Source organism: Lotus japonicus, chromosome 6, assembly GCF_012489685.1.
Source record: "Lotus japonicus ecotype B-129 chromosome 6, LjGifu_v1.2".
NCBI lineage: Eukaryota > Viridiplantae > Streptophyta > Magnoliopsida > Fabales > Fabaceae > Lotus > Lotus japonicus.
Genome location: NC_080046.1, coordinates 3,881,306 through 3,901,945, shown reverse-complemented (window position 1 = coordinate 3,901,945; position 20,640 = coordinate 3,881,306). Strand labels below are relative to the sequence as shown.

General features: G+C 41.5%; 3 protein-coding genes across 3 annotated transcripts; all 3 read right to left on the bottom strand.

Moving 5' to 3' along the window:
- Window positions 1-258: 258 nt before the first annotated feature.
- On the bottom strand, window positions 259-2,496 carry LOC130726787 (uncharacterized). The gene is made up of 5 exons (XM_057578093.1): window positions 2,329-2,496; window positions 2,108-2,240; window positions 1,471-1,715; window positions 661-832; window positions 259-517 (listed from the first exon to the last, which is right to left on the bottom strand). Exons 1-5 carry the CDS (start codon window positions 2,442-2,444, stop codon window positions 329-331), a joined length of 855 nt encoding a protein of 284 aa, XP_057434076.1. The 5' UTR covers window positions 2,445-2,496; the 3' UTR covers window positions 259-328.
- Window positions 2,497-2,929: 433 nt separating this feature from the next.
- Window positions 2,930-8,337, bottom strand: LOC130724732 (uncharacterized). The gene is made up of 2 exons (XM_057576021.1): window positions 7,083-8,337; window positions 2,930-6,741 (listed from the first exon to the last, which is right to left on the bottom strand). The coding sequence occupies exons 1-2, from the start codon at window positions 8,335-8,337 to the stop codon at window positions 2,930-2,932; spliced, it is 5,067 nt and encodes a 1,688-aa protein (XP_057432004.1).
- A 5,698-nt stretch (window positions 8,338-14,035) lies between these two features.
- On the bottom strand, window positions 14,036-17,678 carry LOC130726197 (uncharacterized). Its single transcript, XM_057577425.1, has 3 exons — window positions 16,750-17,678; window positions 16,131-16,285; window positions 14,036-14,653 (listed from the first exon to the last, which is right to left on the bottom strand). Exons 1-3 carry the CDS (start codon window positions 17,354-17,356, stop codon window positions 14,399-14,401), a joined length of 1,017 nt encoding a protein of 338 aa, XP_057433408.1. The 5' UTR covers window positions 17,357-17,678; the 3' UTR covers window positions 14,036-14,398.
- Window positions 17,679-20,640: the final 2,962 nt, after the last annotated feature.

Sequence of the window (20,640 nt, the reverse complement as noted above, 5' to 3'; positions counted from 1 at the left end):
TAGCTCAAGTGGTAAAGAGCTACGGGACATAAGGGTGGGGAGGGGAAGGTCTAGGGTTCGAATCCTGGAAGGAAATGCTTATGCATTTGCTTATCCTCAAGTGATTATCCTACTATGTTATATGAAGGAGTAAAATAGCATTCAACACATTTTATTTTTTCTTAACATTCTATTGTGGCTTCATAAAATCTAGTGGGAGTATTAGCAAATCCCTATGCATATATAGTGAGTTAGAGAGAGGGATGTTGAGATATATGATTCTTATCTCCTAACAATATTTTCATTGATTTGTACAAACCTTCGTTTCTAAAGATTTACACATTACCAACTAACCTCCATGCTTACAATAAAATGCTTTCTGTAAAACTGAAACAAGTTGTTGTACACCTAGTTTAACAAAGTCAACATTTGGAAGATGAAGGCCAAGATTATATTCATCTTCAGTAAAATCCACTTTCTTCAACGTTGATTTGTAACTGATCGAAGCTGATATTGGGTGACCTCGTGCAATTGAGATCTGTTCAACAAGAAGAAAAAAACTGTTAGATGCAAAATATCTATGCAGTCCCATCCCTGTGATTCAAATTGAACTTGGATTTCTATAGTCATAGTTGTCAAGGTGAACCAAGAATTTTTATTAAAAGTTGATATGGAACTCACACAATGTCTTTCTCCAAGTTCAAACAGCCAGAATCTCCACTCAGTCATAACCTTCCCATCCATTTTAGCTGATATGTTAGTCCAGTTCGTGTGCGAAAACTCCACTTTATTCAACTCTTCAGTCAGTCCACTCCCTACAGCTTTAACATAAGCTTCTTTAAGGCTCCAATACCTGCAAAGCTTTTGAAAGAATTATTTTACATTTACTAAGAATTCACTAGTTTGGCAGATAAAAATATTACTTTGCCACATTATGTGATAAATTGATAATCATTAAACTGGCAGAACAGAAGCATAAAAGTCATAGTTAAATATTATTGGGCATTTTGCATTCAGAAGGGCATGAGTATAACAAGCTCTCAAGAAATAAAGGCCTTAACTAATTCACTTCTTGAGCTGCCTTCATGTTAAGAGTGTACTGATTTTCTTGAAAAACACTAGCTGAGCAATTTGTTCTTCATGCACTGCCATTTGGCTTCTTTCCAGACAAATAACAGTACAAGGATTTATATTTTTGTTTGTACAATTGTGAAGACAGTAAAACTTGGAAAAATGCAAAACTGAGGAATAACTTTTTTTTTTATTATAGAAAAAGAAGTTTTACTAGAGAGAACATACGAGAAATACTACTAGGGGCAGCATATCTTCCAAAGCAAGAAAACAAAAACAACTAGAAACATGAAAACATCAAGTCTGAAGCAAAGCTACTGACTCTCTGCATGCTGGAACACCAGCATTGAGAGAAAGTAAATCACACCTGAAGTATAATCACTACTTTGACTAAAATTTACAGATGAAGTATAATCACACCTGTAAAATTCAATTAAGACATCATCAGAAGTGCCAGCATTGACTATGTTAAACCATTCCACACTTGAAAAGTATGATGTGAAGAATTGAATAAATTCTGTAATTGTTTCTCCCTGTGGTATAGCATATGAGACGATGTCTATCCCCACAAGGCATACAGGTTCAGATGCTATGGCCACATAGTCACCGTGATGAGATACATTGAAATTAAAATTCGGGAATTTCATACCAGATTTATCATAATCCTGAAAGGAAAAAGGAGAAAATAAATAAGGTAATGATCAAGGAAACAGATAAGTGACACGAGAATGTGAAGTGAGCGGTGTTGCTAAAAATCTGCTATGCGGTTAGCCCTCAAAGCGCTACGCTATAGCGCCACTATATCGGCTATTTGACAACATTGGAATTGAGGAGGGGCAGTATGACTGACTGTATGCAATAAGATTTCTCATTTATGCCAATTTGATAGACATACATTAGACAAACAAGATATATATATATATAGATGATGTATCTTATGAGAAAGGTAATCTTATGTGAGAAAATGAGAATAAATCACGACTGTTAGATCTAACCATCAACGGTCAAGATTAAAACAATAAGCCATGTGACTGAAAGTGATGAATAATAATAATACCAAGTATGGTTTGCCTTCTGGTGTTCTATTAATGATGATTTGGGGAAAGGGGATTTTGAGGACATCATGAACAAGAGCATACTGAAGCATTCGGCTGACAAGTGCACGTTTCTGATCTTCCATTTTAAAAAACCTGGCCAAAAAATGCACAAAACAAAACAAAATCAATTGAGCGAGTGAGTCAACGGATTAATTCTAGAGAGAGAGAGAGAGAGAGAGACCTGGTGACGGAGGAGTGTTCGTGCGGAGGGAGGAGGGAGAGAGCGGAGGAAAGGTCATGGGGTTCTGGGTCCCACTTTGATATGTCTACCACCCATCTCTTCACGCCTTCCTCCATTCTACTTCATACTGTCCCTTCTCTCTCATTTGCCACCTTTGTTATCCACAGATGTAGGGTGTGTTTGAATGCACGTTGGATCAGGCCTGATCCACGTTTAAAGACCTCAAACGTGATTTTTTCATCTCCATTGATGTTTGGATGTTAAATGTTGATCCAATTCTGGCCAGAATTGGATCCATCCTAACACAACAATTTGTTGCTTCAGCATCAATGTTGATCCAATTGTCCCCTTTCCCTTTTACAGATCCAATTCAAGTCTATCAGATCCAATTCCTGATAAATGTATCCAAACATAAATCACGTCACTCAAACTCACGTTTACCAGATCCAATTCATATCAGATCCAATTCTGGCCAGATCCAATTCTACTAACGCCGAGCCAAACACACACATAGTATGAGAAAATTACTCCTTCGCACATCTTCATCTTTTTTGGTAACAAAAGCTTAAAGAAAGAAACAAAAGACAAAAACTACAGCAAATCACATCCTAAGATGCAGGGTCCCCATGCGATCTGCTTCCAACACAATCGTAAGGCCAGGCGGTTGTTCATCAAAAAACACCATCGTCCCCGTGCTTCCCGCACCCATCTTAGCCATATGATCGGCCGCTGCATTACCCTCGCGAAGGAGGTGATGGCAAGTAACATCCCAATTACGCTGCAATAGGCTTTTGATTCCATTCACGACGGCTGCATAGTGATGAAAAGAAGAATGAGGCTTCGTGATAAGACCCAAAGCCACCAAAGAATCAGTGAAAAGCTCAACCTTCCGGTATCTGCGATGCCAGCACGCATCCAAGCCATAGAGGATTGCAACTAGTTCAGCGCGTAAACAATCGGTCACTCCAAGGTGCCTAGCGAAACCAAACAGCCAACGACCCTGGCTATCACGTACCACCCCACCAAAACCAGACAGGCCTGGATTGCCCAGCGAGCTACCATCCGTATTCAAAGCCACAAAACCTGCTCGCGGAAATTGCCAACAAACAAACCTTGGCTGCTGCTGCACACTAACACTGGAATAAACACGAACTATGGTCTCATACAAGGCCCGAATCTCTCGGATCACACGGTGAACCACTTGCAACTCCCCAGCAAAATAGAAGCGACATCGTTGCTTCCATATCACCCACACCGTAGCTAAGAATAAAGTCAATCCAAAACCATGAAACATTCTCATCCAACTCATGAAGTCCGGTTGCGCGAAGAAAGAGCTCGGTAGCACAACTCCGATAGCTCGCCAGATCTGCTCCGCCTTAGAGCAGTCACGAACACAATGCAGCAGAGATTCAGGAGCCACCCCACACCTCTTGCATGTCGCTGCCGTTGCCAAATGACGGTGCATCAGTACCTCTAACGTGGGCACCGCGTTGTGTAACGCCTGCCAAACGAAGAAACGAATATTCTCAGGTACAGGCAACTTCCAGCAATGTCCCCACGGTAGTGCCATAGGAATAGAATTAACAAGCTTACTCAATAGCCACTGGTAGCCCGCCTTTGCTGTATACTGCCCATCTACGTTCTGATTCCACACGATACAGTCCTCTGTGCCCTCATCGCACACAACATGATGGTACAGATTCAACAAAGAGCAAAGGTCAGGGGGGATAGGAGTGTAACAGATGCTACTATCAAAGGAACCAGAGGCATACACATCACGAATGGTGAGCTCCAAGTCATGAATATCAACATAAGGAACTCGTTCACACAGCCTTCCTTGTGGTAGCCAATCACCAAACCAGAAAGATGTGTTACCATTGCCAATTCTTCCCACAAAACCCTCTCTGAGCTTCTCCCTGGTTCTTATCATAGCACGCCAAAAAGGAGAGCCCGTGCTCTGAGGCACTGAAAAAAGCTCGTGGCCAGCCACGTAACGCGCACCCACGGTTTTAACCCAAAACTTGTCAGCATTTTGAACCAGGTGCCAAAGCTGTTTTCCCAGTAATGATATATTACTCATGCGAGCCTCCCTAATTCCAAGACCTCCTTGTTTCCGTGGCTGGATCAGCTTCTTCCAAGACAGCATAGAGACTCCAGGACCATTCGCATTTCCCCAAACAAACCTTCGAACCACAGCATCTAACTGATCACAAACAGACTGTGGAAGCCAATGGAGCTGCATAATATAGACCGAAATAGCTGAAAGAACAGACTTAGCCAGTGTCACCCTTGCTGGTTTATTGAGCAGGTTTGATTTCCAAGTTGCAAGCTTTGACGTTACGCGATCAATCACAAACTGATAATCCTCCTTTCTAGCCCGGCCGTGGATGATTGGAAATCCCAAGTATTTTCCGATATTATCCGAAAACGGTATGGCCGTAATAGAAGTGAACCTCTCCTTTAACCTGCTATCCACACTCCAAGAAGCCATGGCCTTTGATTTTGCAAAATTAATCTTCAAACCGGACGCACCACAGAAACGATCAAGAATTCTTTGAGCCACCCTGATTTGCTCAACTTCTGCCTTGGCAAATAAAAGAACATCATCTGCAAAAAATAAATGTGAAATACCTGGACCCCCTTGAGAGATCATCACTAGTTTCCAGCGGCCAGAATTCACCTCATGCTGGATCATGTGCGCAAGCCGCTCCATACAAAGCACAAATAGGTAAGGGGAAAGAGGATCCCCTTGGCGGAGTCCTCTTGTTGCTTTGAAGGCCGGTAACCGGGTCCCATTCCAAATAATAGACATAGCTGTGGAGGAGACACAATGCATAATAAGAATGGTGGTCATGGGAGGGAACCCGAACTCCTTCAGAGTCTCCTCTAAAAACCCCCAATCAATCCTGTCATAAGCTTTCTCTAGGTCCAACTTGAACACCACATTTCGGCTCCGTTTCTTCTTATCCTGCATAAAATGAGCAACCTCCTGCAAAATGATTGCATTATCCGTCGTTCCCCTTCCAGGAATAAAGCTACTCTGAAGGGGGCCCACAATCTCCTGAAGACAAGGTCGGAGGCGAAGAACCAGGACCTTTGTAATAATTTTATACACTACATTGCATAAACTAATTGGCCTCAGGTCCCTAAACGACTTAGGCACATCCACTTTGGGAATAAGAGCAATAAGAGTTTCAGACACTAAAGAAGGGAAAGTACCTGAGGCAAAAGCATCACGCACTAACTGCCATATATCATCTCCAACAATGTGCCAATAGGTTTTAAAGAACATTGCCTGAAACCCATCCGGACCCGGAGACTTAAGAGGACCCATGGTGGAAACCGCTTCCCAAACCTCTTCTTTCGTGACCTCCGCCACCAATCTGCCAGCATGATTAAAACCCAAGGTAGGACAAACACACTCAGCCATAGGCAAAGGTCTCACATTACCACCTGTGCAAAACAACTCTTTAAAAAACCGAATGGCTTCTTGCTGCAGCACTTGGTCATCGGTGCAAACCTCCCCCGAAGGAAGGGCAAGAGCATGTATTTTATTTCTCTTTCTGCGAATCAGAGCTTGAGTATGGAAATATTTCGTGTTCCTACCACCATAGAGCGCTTGCTGTTCCCGGGATTTTTGGAACCAAAAGATCTCTTCCTGCTCCAACGTCTGATCTAACTCATATTGAAGCTGGTTATGCAAGATTGACAAAGAAGCTGAATCAACCCGATCAAGGCTCCGCTGAATACCCTTAATACGAGCTTCCAGGTTCTGTTTCCGCTTAGTTATATGGCCAAACACGTCCCTGTTGAAGATACGAGATTGGTGTTGAACCATATGTAATTTAGAATTCAGATTGCCCTCCCCCCACGCATCTGCCACCACGTTAGCATATGCAGGGTGAGTTGCCCAAGCCGCTTCGAATCTAAATGGCCGCTCCCCCGTGGTTGTGGTAAAACCGCCACACCTCACAAGAACTGGTGAATGATCTGAATGAAAACGAGTTAAATTCTCCGCAACATCGTTCTGGAATCGGACACACCATTCTTGATCAACCAAGCACCAATCAAGCTTCTTACTCAGGGCTATACGACCACCCACCTTGCGAACCCATGTAAACCGTAGTCCAATGGTATGGAGCGGGATAAGCGTACATTTTTGAAGCAGATTATAAAAAACATCAGACCTGGTCTGAGAGAAAGAGCCTCCCCGCTGGTCTGAACTCAACAAGCACTCATTAAAATCTCCTACAAGCATCCAAGGCTGTTGTAGTCGCCTGCAGATATCATATATACGGTCCCAGCAACTAGCACGAGTGGTTAGCGTGGGGCTGGCGTAAACCCCGGTGCAAGCCCAACTCCCCGTCGATCCCTTCACTTCCACTGATATAGCTTGGTCAAAGAAATCCAACACTGAGAAAGAGAAAACACATTGTGCCGGACTAAGGCACCAGATCCCACCGGCATGTCCACGAGCCTCAACAATATGCACTGGGACGTAACCCACATTATCCCAGAAGTTCTTCACTTTACTGAACTATATGTGTGTCTCCATAATAAACACCAAGGAAGGCCTGTAACGAAGCAACTGCCCCCTTAAGTGTCTCTTCACCTCTGCACTAGCAGCACCCCTTATGTTCCAAGAAAATACAGTAAAATCCTTGAATTCTATCATTAAAACCGAGTTGGTGCTAGGCAGCGGGGGTGGTCCCCTCTTTAAGCCAAGTGTTGATCAGGAGGCTTGCCCCCCTGACTTGCAGCCACAATCTCCCCTTCTTCCTGTGTCCCAAGCGCTTCAAAGTTTAACATTCGCTGAAGCGGAGGAAAGTCTTGATCTCCACTGGTGTTCCCCACAGGTTCTAAGACAAACCCTGCATGGTTCTCTTTCGCGTGGTACTCCAACTGTACTCCTGGTTTCCCCGTAAAGGGCTGTGTCTGTGGCGCATGCCCGGTACCAGCGTTGCCACCCGCAACTCGCCGTCGCTTCAGAGGAGTAGTTAACGGCGGGTTCCTTGACGTGTGCGACACGACAACCTTAGCAGGCTCTTTGCCTTTCACGTGGTGTGAGGTTTTGGCAGCCACATTATTTTTCCCTGACTTAACGCCAGTATTTAAAGCTCCATTGGGCCCCACAGATTTTCCCTTAATTGGTTTACTCTTTTTTGAATTTTTTCCCTTAACTGGAATCCATTCAGAGCGAAATTCATGCCCCTCCTCACGCTGCTCATGCGAAACTGCTGCTTCTGCACTTTTGAATTTCCCAGGGTACTTTGGTAATTCCCCGTCCACTTGCTCATGCTTGTTGGCCGCCGCCGGCACCATGCAGTTCCGTCGCAGATGACCGAAGCAGCCACAGTTCTCACACAGGATATGTAATCCTTCATAATGGACATCAACCAGCTGCTCCCTGAACCATAACTGTTTCACCGCAGGCTTGGAGATATCTAACTCCACACACACTCGAGCGTACCTCCCTCGATGCATGTGTAGTGTTGCTCCATCAACCCTAACAGGGTTTCCTACTGCCGCCGCCAGGGCCAGAAGAAAGCTTTCTTCGTAGAAAGCTGGGTTTAGCCCTGGAAATCGGATCCAAACGAGTGTCTTAAGGGCTGCAGCCGAGGGCACAAAATCAGGACTCCACTGCGCCACCGCCACACAGTGGTCGAAGATCATCCAAGGCCCACCATGCAGCACCTTCTCCCGATCTTCATCCTTGTCAAACTTGACCATATAGAAGCCATGGTCAATCACAATGATGTCAAAGCCTCCACTCGGTTTCCACAGAAGGTTGAGTTTCGATTTCATCAAGCTGTAACCCAAATTCTTCCCGATCAGTTTCACAACCAACGCCTGCTTCCAGGGTTTGCTAAGCTCCTCCACCACCGAGTCCGCCGCAAACACGTTTGGCGGTTGTCGTTCATCACCATCACGTTCAATTCTCACAAGTTTGTGTGCAATGAGATCCACTTTAGGAGCCTTGGTGGTAGTGGCTGTCGGTCCTAGCACCATATCCCGGAAGGACCGCCGTTCACCTGGTGGGCCACCTGCCCGTTCGCCTCCCGGAGCTTGGACCGGAGAGTGCATCATCACCTGATGCAGAGTTTGATTGGCATCTGGTCTTTAATTGCACATCTTCATCTTCACATATCATATGGAAAAAATATAAGAATAAAAGAAAGAGATTGACAAAAAAAAAATAAAGATAATTAAGAAATAGAAAGAAAAAGAAAAAAAACAAGTAAAAAATGAAAGAAAATGAGGTGTAAATATATAATTGTTGATGTAGCATGTCTATTTAAAAGTGTTTTGCCTTCACACTTTAAAGTGCACTGTCTTTCGCACTTTAGAGTGCGATGGTAACGCATTGTAAAGTGTGTTGGTATCGCACTTTAAAGTACTGCGAATTACATAATAACATTAAATTATCAACAAAATATAATCAAACATGATAACATAAAATTGTGTTACAGAAGCTAAAACATGATACAAGAGCAGTCAATTATTAAACAACAAAACAAAATTACAATAAATTATATACCCTAAACTTATAACTCAAACATGGTACAATAAACCTTTTCTAAATTTATTTGCCTGGTTTGGCAAATCTTCTTGCTCTTCAACTCTTGAGATTGTCGATCCACATGATTTGGTGGCTGATGAGGCTGTAAATTCACTTATATTCATGGGACCAACATTCTATCAAATACCATCAAATTTAGCTACTTTGAGAACTCAAAATAAGGATGATCACCTCCTACATTAGTTACTTTGAATCTCTGAATCTGAATATCCAAATTTTGAGTACTCAAAGTAGTTAAGGTTGGGGATGAAATCCAGTGAACGCCATGCAAAAGAACACATGCAGAAGAAGGAGGAACAAGGGAGAAGAAAACAAGGAGGAACATCTGAATTAGTAAGAAAATGAAGAGAGAATTGTGTGAGAAAGAAAGAAATTCACCCCTATATATACAATCTGATCTAGCATAGGAAATAACAATCAACATAATGTGCATAAGTTTGAAAGTGTGTTACCTATGCATTTGATGTTTCAGAATTTGCATAAGTTACAGTCAAAGTGGCCGGTGCGCTTTTTACGCAATTACAAAGTGTGTTACCTATGCACTTAAAAGTATGTAGATCACGCAGTTTGAAAGTGTGTTACCTACGCACTTTGAAACTGCATGGGCTACATAATTGTAAAGTGTGAGCGAAAAATATTTAAGGGTGTTTTTGGATTTCACGACTTTAAAGGTGACATGAATAGATGTTGGTGCGGTGACAATAACAATTGTTGGAGTTTAGAGAAGAGATAACAGAACGAGAGAGAAAGGAAGATTGCTGGAAGATTAGAGAAAACAGAGATGAAAACTAATTGTTGATCAGTTAGTTACAAAACACTGCATTATGCAGCTATATACAACCCATAACTTGGGCTCACAAACCACTGGGCTTTTACATTCAACCAGGCTCACTAACTAACTAATACTGCTAGCTTGGATTATTACATAACATCCCCTCCTAATCCAAGAAGGATACAACACAACATGTAACAAAGCTAAACTATCACAACAATGCTAACTAGATATTGCAGAAAAACCTAATGAAAGGGCAAAAAAATCTGCAAAATCAGTTCAGCAATCAGTTCATAAATTCTTGATATTCAATTGTTCTCTCATATACTTGAACTTGTCAATTTTCAAGGCCTTTGTCAAAACATCAACTATCTGCACATTTGTACCACAATGCTGCAATCTGATCCTATCTGCAAATAGAAAATTTAGTGAGGAAATACTTCAATGGGTTGCCCGAGAACGAAGAGGTGTGGTTTGAGGCTTTAAGCCTTGTTGATGATCTGAAGCCTGTAATGGAAGAAGCTTTGCAACTCTTTCCTTATTCTTTTAGAATATGGAAAGCGGTTGTGAAGGTTGTTGATACACAAGAAGGTGATGTCCGGTTACTGCATAGAGCTGTAGAAAAGTTTCCCTTAGAGGTGGTGGAGTTCTGTCTTTTTCTTGGTAGGTTAACCTCCTATGAGGTTGCTATGGAACTCATTAACACGACAATGGAGAAGGGCATGAAGGGAAGTCTGCTGTGGATCACTAAAGAAAAATTGAAAGAAGGAAAAGGGTGTCTTGATGAAGTCATCACATATATACTAATGGAGGTTGTGCTTAGGGAAAGGTTGGAAAACACTTTTGATAGCAAAGCATGGTTACATGAGCGGAAGAAGCCGAACTTCGGTTCACTCAAACTAGCAGATTGATAATTTTCCAAACTGGTGAAAGCAGAGTTGTAGAAGATACCTGGTTTGCTAATGCAGAAGACTGCATGAAAAGAGGTTATATGAATACTGGAAGAGCTACATATCTTCTTGCCTTGAAATCCCCCGCGAAGGAGAGCTTATGGATACAAGCTTCACATCTCGAACAGAAATATGGCAACTGTTTTTGTGAGAGCAATGTGGATGAGTACCAAAGAGAGGAAATGGTTTCTGAAGGTGAAGAATTGGTTAAGATGTGGCGTCCATATCTCTTTGTGTCTTGCTTATTGGCTCATAGGTTCCCCTGTCTCCCCCAACAATTGGTATCAAAGCCAATGGTTCGTGGGACCATGGTAACTGCTCCTTGTGTCGAAAGTCTTCTTAGTAGTGTGGATAGACGGCAGGTTCTGTTGAGCAGCGAACAATGGTACAAGGGGGAATATGCTTCCGCGAGGAGGGGGGCCATGATAATGTGGAGGCAACTTGCACTTGAGGGGGAGATTGTTGATAATTCAAGTGCGGAGTTGGAGTCCCACAATGGTTAAGTATGAGTGAGGAGAAGACTTTATAAGAGATGTGACACATAAACCTAATGCCTTAAGATTTTGGGTTAAGATGTATTGTTTATATCTCTTGGTGTCTTGCTCCTTGACTCATGGACTCCCCTGTCTCCCCCAACAACAATTATTAAGATTAAGATGCATAATGTGTGAGGCCATAGCAAAAGAAGTGAGAAATGTAGGGTTTGTGTTTGGTGATAGTTTCTAAAGCTAATGGCAAAGTGCTAGCTACAGAGGTTCTTCAATGAAATTGGAAGGGATTGGTTGAGAGAAATTTTGGCTTATGGTGGTTTTGGCTTCGGAGAGGTGGCGGTTGTGTTGGTAGAAAAAAAATGGAAAGAGGGAGAAGAGATGGTGGTGAAGGTTGGAGGAAAATGTTGTGTTATTGCTTAGAGGTCTATGTTTTTATAGAGAACCGAAGCAGACAGAGCCGGCCCAACACTAACTGTGGCCTAAAGCAAAGTTTAAAGTGAGGCTTTATTATATAAACGAGGACTATAGAAAACTTTAATTTTGGAGGTCTTTTTTACTTAGTAAAACAAAATTCTTTTTGGAGGCCTAAAGCTCTTACTTGGGTGGCTTTACCCTTGGGCCAGAGCAGAATAGGATTGGAGGTCTACCTTCTTACTGTGTGCCTTCGCAGTACCGAATTTTCTTTGCAATACATTTCACTCTTTCTCCCCTAAAGTTGACAACGTCACATCTCTATCAATATGAATGAAGTGTGTAGTGTGAAATTAACTCTCATCATTCCTTTTCAATGATAATTTCATTTCTGTTGATATGCACTCTTTTCTAATATCCTTGACTCCTTCTCTTTAGTTTGACTGAATTACCATGTGCTCCCATGTGCAAAGCATGCTTGCTGCTTGCCACGACACAACATAACAACAACTCCAATTTTCAACACTAACTAGGGTAGTTTTTTTTTTTTTCAAAGGATCATTGATATTCAAAAGATGTCCAACGGAACTTACAGGAGATACACTTACATCAGTGAGACTACTCTCAAGGACTGAAATTACAATGCATTACAGATAACACCATTAAAATCAAGGTATTTACAGTCAATCTGACACAAGTAATCAACAAACTAACACATGCAGAGATCCAAAATTTCAATGATCACCAATGAATCAAACTGACTTTCTGAGCAGTATTAATATTTCATTTTAATCAACTGCTCAACTTCTTGCAACTCAACCGACTCTGTCGAGGCTGCATCGCTCTGAACGATCTTCAAGGCAGCTTAGATCGTGGCTCCAATAACACTTGTAGGGAGTTAATCCAAAGACATTGAGATCCTGAAAATAGAACAACTGTAGATCTACAAATCTGAAGCAGATCCGCACCAAACACAACCAGAACAGAGAGGGAGACGAGGATGGTGAGGGTGGATGCAAGGATGGTTACGGAGGCGACGTCGGCAGAGGCGGCGCATTAGCGGCGGTCGAGGGTGGACGGAGGCGGAGGCAGGGACAGAGGGTGGAAACCACTGAAGTGGCCACAAAAATGGAGAAATCCTACTTAAAAAGGAAGACAAACCCACAAATGGGTAGAAAATCAACCTAGTATGAAAGAAGACCCACCTATTGTGGGAGAAACACCTACCTAAAAGGAAGAAAAACCTCCATGAAGGAGGAGGAACCTCCCAAAGGGGAGAAGCCCCAATGGGGGGTGACATTGTTGTTGGGAGCTTTCTCTTTCTAGCGGCTAGGGTAGTTTAGTTGGCTAATTAGATAAGTATAAACCATTAAGTTTGGGCATTAGTCATGGGGCTAGCTTTATGGCCCTAGACCAGCTGGCCGGAACTCGGCCCATACTTTAGCAGTTTAGCATGTATTGAACAAAGTTGAAACCAACGTGAAAATCAGTTTATATCTAACCATACAAATAATTATTGGTTTACTTAGAACTAGAGTAATTTAACTCAAACTTTACTTAAGATCATTTAGACATTTCCTAATAAGACATGTTTATTATTCTGTCAAATGTACTAACATTAAAGAGGAAATTAAAGCATATTAATCATTCTTTTACAATTCTCCGAACATGTTTAAAAAATGACAATTACGTGATATTAATCAAGATTTATGAAATTTTGTAATTTGCTATGAGTAACTATTAGAAGTCTCACATTAGTTAGAGACATGACATAGATAACTTTTATAAGGGCAAGACAACCCTCAACTTCTGAGCTAGTTTTTGGGTTGAGTTAGGTCTCTCAAATTCTAATATGGTATTAGAGCTTATCATAGATCCGTTTGTTGGTAGAGACCCCCAATTTGGGACACCCTGCAGATGTCCGGTCCTGCCTCCTGGTGTCCAACTCTGGCGTGAGGAGGTGTTTTAGAAGTCTCTCATTGACTAGAAATATGACATATAGATAGTCTTTATAAGGGTAAAGCAACTCGATATGACATTAATGGTGTTAATAAGGGTAGACTAACACTCAACTCTTGAGTTAGCTTTTGAGTTGAGTTAGACCTCCGGATTCTAATAGTAACTTATATGTATTATATGTATTGTTAAAAAAAACTAATATGTAGAGTATTCAATTATGACTCCACACTCCCGAGATGTGAAGTCAGACACACTTGCTATTTTCTAGTGCTTTGATATCCCGTTTGCATTGAGGCAAAATGGGAAAACACATCCCACATACAAAGAAACAAATATTTGCCTTACACAAACGAAAAATTAGAATTGACACTTACTTAGAAAATAAAATCAAAATTCCCTTCCTCCGCGGGTCCAAGCCAGATATAGGTCTCTATGACCTAATTTGTCAAGTTTCTTTCTAAATGTATCTTATTTTTACAGCCCGGTTTAGTTAACATGCCACTAAAACATAGCATCGAGGATTGGTTGCTGAGGGGTTTTCAATTACTTGTGTTTAAATTAATTAAACTGTCTTCTTACAAATCAAATCAGTCAGACCGGAAGTTATGAATATATAAATTTCAGGTACAAATATGTACTTGATCATGTAGGGACATATAAACAACCTTATCCAAACCATCAAGGGAAAATAAGAAAATAAATTGCCCTACTTTGTCAAAACCTATCCTACTTTCTATTCCCTTAACCAATGGTCAGGGTGCATGGTAAACTTAAGATGAAGTTATTGACAACAAAAGCAAAAGAATCCAAGTAATTCCTAAAGTTTGAATTTTTTTGCATTGACTATATCAACTTCACGGTTCATCCTTTGGCGTGTTATGGTTGGACCTAGCTACATGAAGATATCTCACTCAACTATCTTCCGAAGCATGAATTCCATTCTCCCTTTGTCCCTGCACTTTCCAATCAAGTCCAAGTACTGCATTGCATCGTGGGGTGAGAGCCCTTCAAGAAGAAACTTCAACAACCGATTATGTGTTCCTTGCATCACATGGAAACATTCCTCCAGTGCACTCTCATCCTGCTCTTTGCTCAACTCCATTGCCTCCATTAATGGAAGTAAATCCAAATCCTCTTCCATAAAGTGTTGCTTGCATTGTCCCTATAAGAACAAATTGGCAATAGGCATAAGGTGAGAAAAATCCATTTCAGACATTAAACTCATAATTAAAAATATGCTTATGTGGTGGGTTTGAACCTCTACTTTTAAAAATTTGTATTTTTTCACATCTCTTTGTGTGCTTGCCCGGTAGGATGTTGGATGCTTACCAGGGCAGCATGTACGATGCTTATTGGGCAATTAACGGTCACATGGGCAATTAATATGTCACGTGGGAACATTAGTTGACCAAACGCGACAGAGGCTAACTTCATCGAAGATTTGCATTTTCTGAGACTTTTCAAGGAACATTCTTAGTTTAGGGACAAACTTAAACGACACTTTACTTTCAGAGAATATGCTATATGAGTGATTTTTGGGGTCAAAGTTTCATGAGATTTAGGACATAAGCTAAAGCCTAATGACACTTACATGTGAAGGGACTCAAAACCTAAAGAGCACTACACTCCACACATACTCATTAAAACAAGCTAACATACTCTAATCTTGAAACAAGAAAACCCCAAACGGATAAAGGAAAACCAACATAACTACTAACAAAAGCAAACTCCGAAGCTTCATCCAAGTCTAGAAGTGTTGTTCTCAAAGTGAAAATTTGATATTATATTTCAGGTGTCGATCGCTTCTTCTAATTTCCAAGCGATTTGGAAAAGTTTACCTGCAACAAGGCTATCATCAACAAAAGGTGCATACGTAGAACCATTGGACCAGGAACTGAGCAGAAGAAAAGCAAGTTGGAGGAAAATGGATTGCACATCAGGTTGAGGCTGCGGAGGGGAGGACGATGGTGGCACTTAATTTTAAAAGGCCTAAGAAATCGACCCAATCTAACTCTTGGCCTGCCCACCTGATTGGCTATTTACTCGATATAAAACGAACCTGATAAACCTGAAAATAAACTTAGTTGGCCTCGGGCCAAATTTAGCCTAGTTCAGTATGGTCAGTTGGTCCTGCATGAGAAAACCTTAGTGCTAACCTAATGGGCTAAAAGCTTAAGGCCCTAAACTTATTCCATGAGAGTGAGGTTTGTGTCGGGTGTTGATTTGTTTCATTTTCTTGATCCGAACCTGACGGGTGTTAACCATCTAAGCTTGTTTTTACATCCTGTTGTAACTAACAACTCGACCTAACCCGACCCGACTTCACCAATTTTCTATTTTGTTTCGGGTTGGACCTTTATGCTCAGCCCTAAGCAATACATGTCTGCCGCTAGCAGTTATTGTTTATTGTTCTTTGACATATATTCTCGTTTGATTGAGAAATTGTAGTTGTCATTCTCAACATAAGACTTTCTAACAGCTCGAACTTGTGTTCTCACTTTTACGGGGGACTAGCTTTCTTATCAGTAGACCAACATTGGTGACTAGCACTTATAGATATATGATCGAAATGAGAAAAAAGAAAATTCAAAAGAGAGCAACAAGATTATAACTAGTTCTAATAGGTTGGGTTTAAATACCTGCAATGATTTAAGTCGAGCAGAAAGAGTGTACAAAACATCTCGGTACTTAGGGCTGCTGGATTCTAAAACCTCAATGGATTTGATAATTTCTTTGATGCCATTCATTATGGGTAGGTCCCTAGCATGTTCCTCCTTTGCAGCTTTACATAGCCCTGCACTCACCATCACATTCAATTAGCTAGCCATGTTCACTTGGATCATTGCTTTAAAGACAAGCAACCCTTTTTCTTCACGATATGTGCTGCAGTTTCCGAAATTGCCCTTTATTTTTTTATACCAAAATTGCCCTTTATTATTATTATTGGCTTACTATAAGTTACAACTTAGATCTCACTAACTTGGAAGTGGAGGTCATATATATAATTTAGTGAATCTTACATAAATTTTTACTAGTTTAAAAAACAGTGTTTAAGTAGAAAGTGTGAAGAAAGTCTTCTAAACACCCAATAGGGGGCGCCGGTCGCAATGATAAAAAGTGACAGTCTAAACCTCTAGGTCGAGAGTTCAATTTAACCGCACTCTTGAAAAAACCCTTACCTTTATTGACTTACAAGAGTAATTTAAAATTAACTAATGTGTCAAAAATATAACTAGTGTGTGTGGGGGTTTCATGTACCTCGATCAGCAGCATCTAAAATAGGGAAAAGGACAGTCTCCTCCATCCGCGCGTGCTCCATCATCACCTCCAGCACCTCAGAGTAGCTCTTCCCAAATTTCCTCATCTCCATTCTCCAACTCCCCACCTTCGGATCAACGGCCTTCCTCCCTCCACGTGTTGCCAGATCCTCCCCCCACCTCACCATCCTCTCCACGTGCCACGTCATGCTCTTGTGCTGCAGCCGCGTCACCCTCACCATCAACGACGCCGTCGTCGTTTCCTCCTCGCCACCGCCAATCGCCGAAAGATCCGGGAACCGCGCGTCGATGAACTGGACAAGCGCGTCGCGGGATCCCCACTCAGCTCCTGCTCCAACCTGCTGCGTTACCGGCCTTATCCACGCGGATCTTCCGACACGCGCCGTTGATGACGGCGGTTCCGGCGAAGGTCTGGTGGTGGGGACGACCTCCGGCGGAATGGTGTTGGGGAGATTGGCGAAGCCAATGTAGGCGGCTACAATGCTGTTCGGCGAGCCGTGTAATCGAACAGTAGGATACGCGGTGGCTCCGCCGTGTGGTACGATCTCCGCCGTCAGTTTTTCCGACGAGCCTAAACAGTTCCCCATGGAAGAATGCAAATGGGTGTTAGAATCTTGGTGGGTCTTAAGCTGGAAGCAGCAAAATCTTAGTAAGAGAGAATGAAGAAAAAGATGGAAGGTGGAAAATGGGAACTTTTTGGTGTCAAAAAAGCAGTGATTATGTGTGGCTTGGCTCCTTGGAGTTGAAGCACTGAATCAAGAACGTGGATTGATGTTGTTGGTTGCTGTGTTTGGGAAGAAAGAGAGACTAGATTCCTGTGCTTCTCTTGGATCAATGCTATCTGATTACATGTCTCAATATAAAACCCAATGCTACCTATATTTTCTTTTCTATGCTGTGTTTGTTTGAGTACTATAAAATAAGGCGGGTTATAACTTATAAGGTGCAATACATGTTGGGTCTTGCACAGGTGTCACACATGTGAGAGCCAATGGGAGGCAAGAGGGGGTATTGGAAACCGATTTTACCTGTTATTTATTTTATATAATTTATAACAATTTTAATTTGTTCATTGCCATAAAGCCCTTCTAGTATGTGTCTCCTCCTTTCTCTCTCAAGTCTCAGCCTTCTTTAACCTCATCAGCAGTAAAACTCAGATCGTATACCAGAAGGCTTGCCACTTCCGGTACTCCCCAACATCCCAAAAGCATCTTTAGAGTTCAAACATTATAATCAAGAGCAACAAAAAACAATGAACAAACAATTAAAATTAAAAATTCTATCTTATCTAATTGAACAACCAAACCATCCTTCTCTCTAAAATTAACCAATTAAAAAAACACCCATTTGTATTGGTGGTGGTGGCTCTCCCCAGATCTGCACAAGTGAGAGGCTTTGATACAGATTCGCATGAAAGATGAATATTTGCTTCAGAGGAAGAACCTTATCTCGTGAAGAACAAGATCTCGTGGTTCCGGCGAGTCTACGAGCGGCGGCGAGCACGGGGTTTGGCCTTCCTGCTACGGCGTTGTACAACACAAGTACAGGCAAATCGCTATGCTCTACCGAAATTGTTCCAGGCACGAAGAAGGTTCTCGAAAACACTTTCATCACCCCAATCGAGCCAACGATGACGACACGACGGAGACAACGCTAACGTCTTACCGCTCCTCCTCTGGGCCAGTTTCCCCCTCTAGTAACCAAGATGGCAGTTCAGATCTGGGCGAAGCCTGGTGGAACCATCGCGCACGTGAGCGAGTTCAGAGGCTCTCCCCCTCCAGCCACTAACGAGGCGTTCAGTTCTGGGCGAAATGCGGTAGTCGTTTTCCGGAGATGGCGACTCCACGGAGATGACAGCGGCGTAAAAAGGCAACGAAAGGGAGAGAGGCGAGGCAGTGAGGTATCCAGTGGTCCTCTTCGCCGGTGGTGTGACATTGAGGGACAAGGGAGAGGAGAGAGAAAGGAGAGGGGAGAGGTAGAGAGAGGTGGAATGAAAAGGAGTATTTATGTAATCTGAGTTTTTTTAATTTTTTTAACAGCAGGTCACTAAACCTTCTATTATGGGTGATTTTTGCTCTTGCATGGTGCAAGACCTAGAGTGCACTTGCACCCTAACAGCCACCATAAAATAATTAAACTTTCTTCAACCTTAAGAAGTTGTAAAGTTTAACTAGTTCAATTCCTATATTCTAGAAAATGATAACAACATCTTGGTAATAGAATCCAAATAACCATGCAACCAATGCATTATGAGTTGTTTAAATGATGATAGATAAAGTTATGGTTAAATCATTTTTAAGGTTGTTAAGATTGTAGATCGGAGGATTGAGATCGGATTATAAGATCCTATGATCCTACAATAAATGCTAATATGTATTTAATAGAATACGTATACATAAAAAGTCACATATATAGAAAAAATTATTCATGATTCACCATAATAAACACAAATTCCTTTTTTAACACAAATTCTTAACATAAAAGTAAATACATAATGACATATCCATAGTTCTCGGCCTCCATCTTTGAATGGATTGAAAACTCTGTTGCTTGTCTTAGCGCTCTGACGGCTAAATAACTCTGTAACGTGGTTGCCGACAGTAAAAGGGACCGGGCTATGTCTTAATATAGCCGATTTTGTGCCTATGACTATGTATTGTGTCCGCTTCAATTTTTGGTAAAGCCTTTAGTGGCTTTGCCTTCTCTTTTGTTTTCTGTTGTATTAAGGGTTGAGGCACCCCTTGTGCTCCATTTAATAATACTACCTCCGATCCTATTTATAAGCATGAAAGAGAAGAAAAATCTTGGTCTTTTTTATAAGAACCAAATGAAAGTTTGAGCTATATTAATTTTTTTTTCCAATGATGCCCTTATTAATTCTAACTTGTAAAACGTGTCTCATTAATTATTCTCTATCTTTCCCACTTTCCAACACTAAAAATAAAGGGTAATTTTGGAAGTTTATTTTAATTCAAGACAAATTTAATGCATTTTATATAGTTTAACTACATTTCTTAAACTATGTGAATTTTTTTTGTTTCTTATAAATAGGACTGGAGGTAGTATTTGGCTTATACAAAATTATAATGTCGTGACAGGAACAAGGGAGAACGACGACAGCGCAACGGGAACAGAAGAGAACCTGAGAGAAGAAAGAACAGCGCGAGAAGAACCACACTTGTTCGTGTGTTTGTTTCTATTTCAAATTGGGGCTGATTGGTGAGTAATTGCAATTATATTTAGGGTTTTAGGTTTTGCAATGGGTCATGGGTAAAAAAGTTGGGCCAAACCGAAGTGGAAACCCATCTTAAAACCATCCCCACAAACTGGTGGCATTGTATCGAGATCCCGCGATCCTAGACATTGAATCGAGATCCTACCAAGATCCTCTATGATGTGCAATCCACATACAACTGCAGAGGTGGATGCAATGCTGGAAATATTGGTGGCTCAATTTGAACCTTTGGTGGAAAATTTAGCGTGTGAAACAGAGGTTAGGGAGGTTGAACCTGAAGGCCCCCTTGTTGTCTATGATTATGTTCCTATTGAGACGACTAGAAATCAAAGAAAGGTTAATTCTGAAGTCGTACAAGAGAAACGTCCACGAGGGAGTGAGAAGTAATGAAATAGCACAAGAAAGGGGGGTTTGAATTGTGCCATTGAAAATTTTGGTTTTCCAAACGATTAATAGTTTTAAAAACTTTTTCGAGATCGTTTGGTGCAGCGGATAAACAAGCAGAATAATAAATAGTAGAGACACATGCTTTTTATCATGGTTCACCCCTAAACGATGGGATTACGTCCAGTCTTTGGCTTTACAAAGATTTCACTAATTAAGTATTAAGGAATTCTCCTACAAGTATTCTCAGGA

Excerpts from the sequence above, each read along its gene's own strand:
- LOC130726197 (XM_057577425.1), bottom strand. The coding sequence starts at position 17,356 with ATGGGGAACTGTTTAGGCTCGTCGGAAAAACTGACGGCGGAGATCGTA. Across the intron at positions 16,286-16,749 it reads TTTAGATGCTGCTGATCGAG|GGCTATGTAAAGCTGCAAAG; the intron begins GTACATGAAACC and ends TGGTGAGTGCAG. Across the intron at positions 14,654-16,130 it reads CTCGACTTAAATCATTGCAG|GGACAATGCAAGCAACACTT; the intron begins GTATTTAAACCC and ends TTGTTCTTATAG.
- LOC130724732 (XM_057576021.1), bottom strand. The coding sequence starts at position 8,337 with ATGGTGCTAGGACCGACAGCCACTACCACCAAGGCTCCTAAAGTGGAT. Across the intron at positions 6,742-7,082 it reads AGGGGAGATTGTGGCTGCAA|TGTTGGATTTCTTTGACCAA; the intron begins GTCAGGGGGGCA and ends TCTCTTTCTCAG.
- LOC130726787 (XM_057578093.1), bottom strand. The coding sequence starts at position 2,444 with ATGGAGGAAGGCGTGAAGAGATGGGTGGTAGACATATCAAAGTGGGAC. Across the intron at positions 2,241-2,328 it reads GAACACTCCTCCGTCACCAG|GTTTTTTAAAATGGAAGATC; the intron begins GTCTCTCTCTCT and ends TTTTTTGGCCAG. Across the intron at positions 1,716-2,107 it reads CAGAAGGCAAACCATACTTG|GATTATGATAAATCTGGTAT; the intron begins GTATTATTATTA and ends TTTTCCTTTCAG.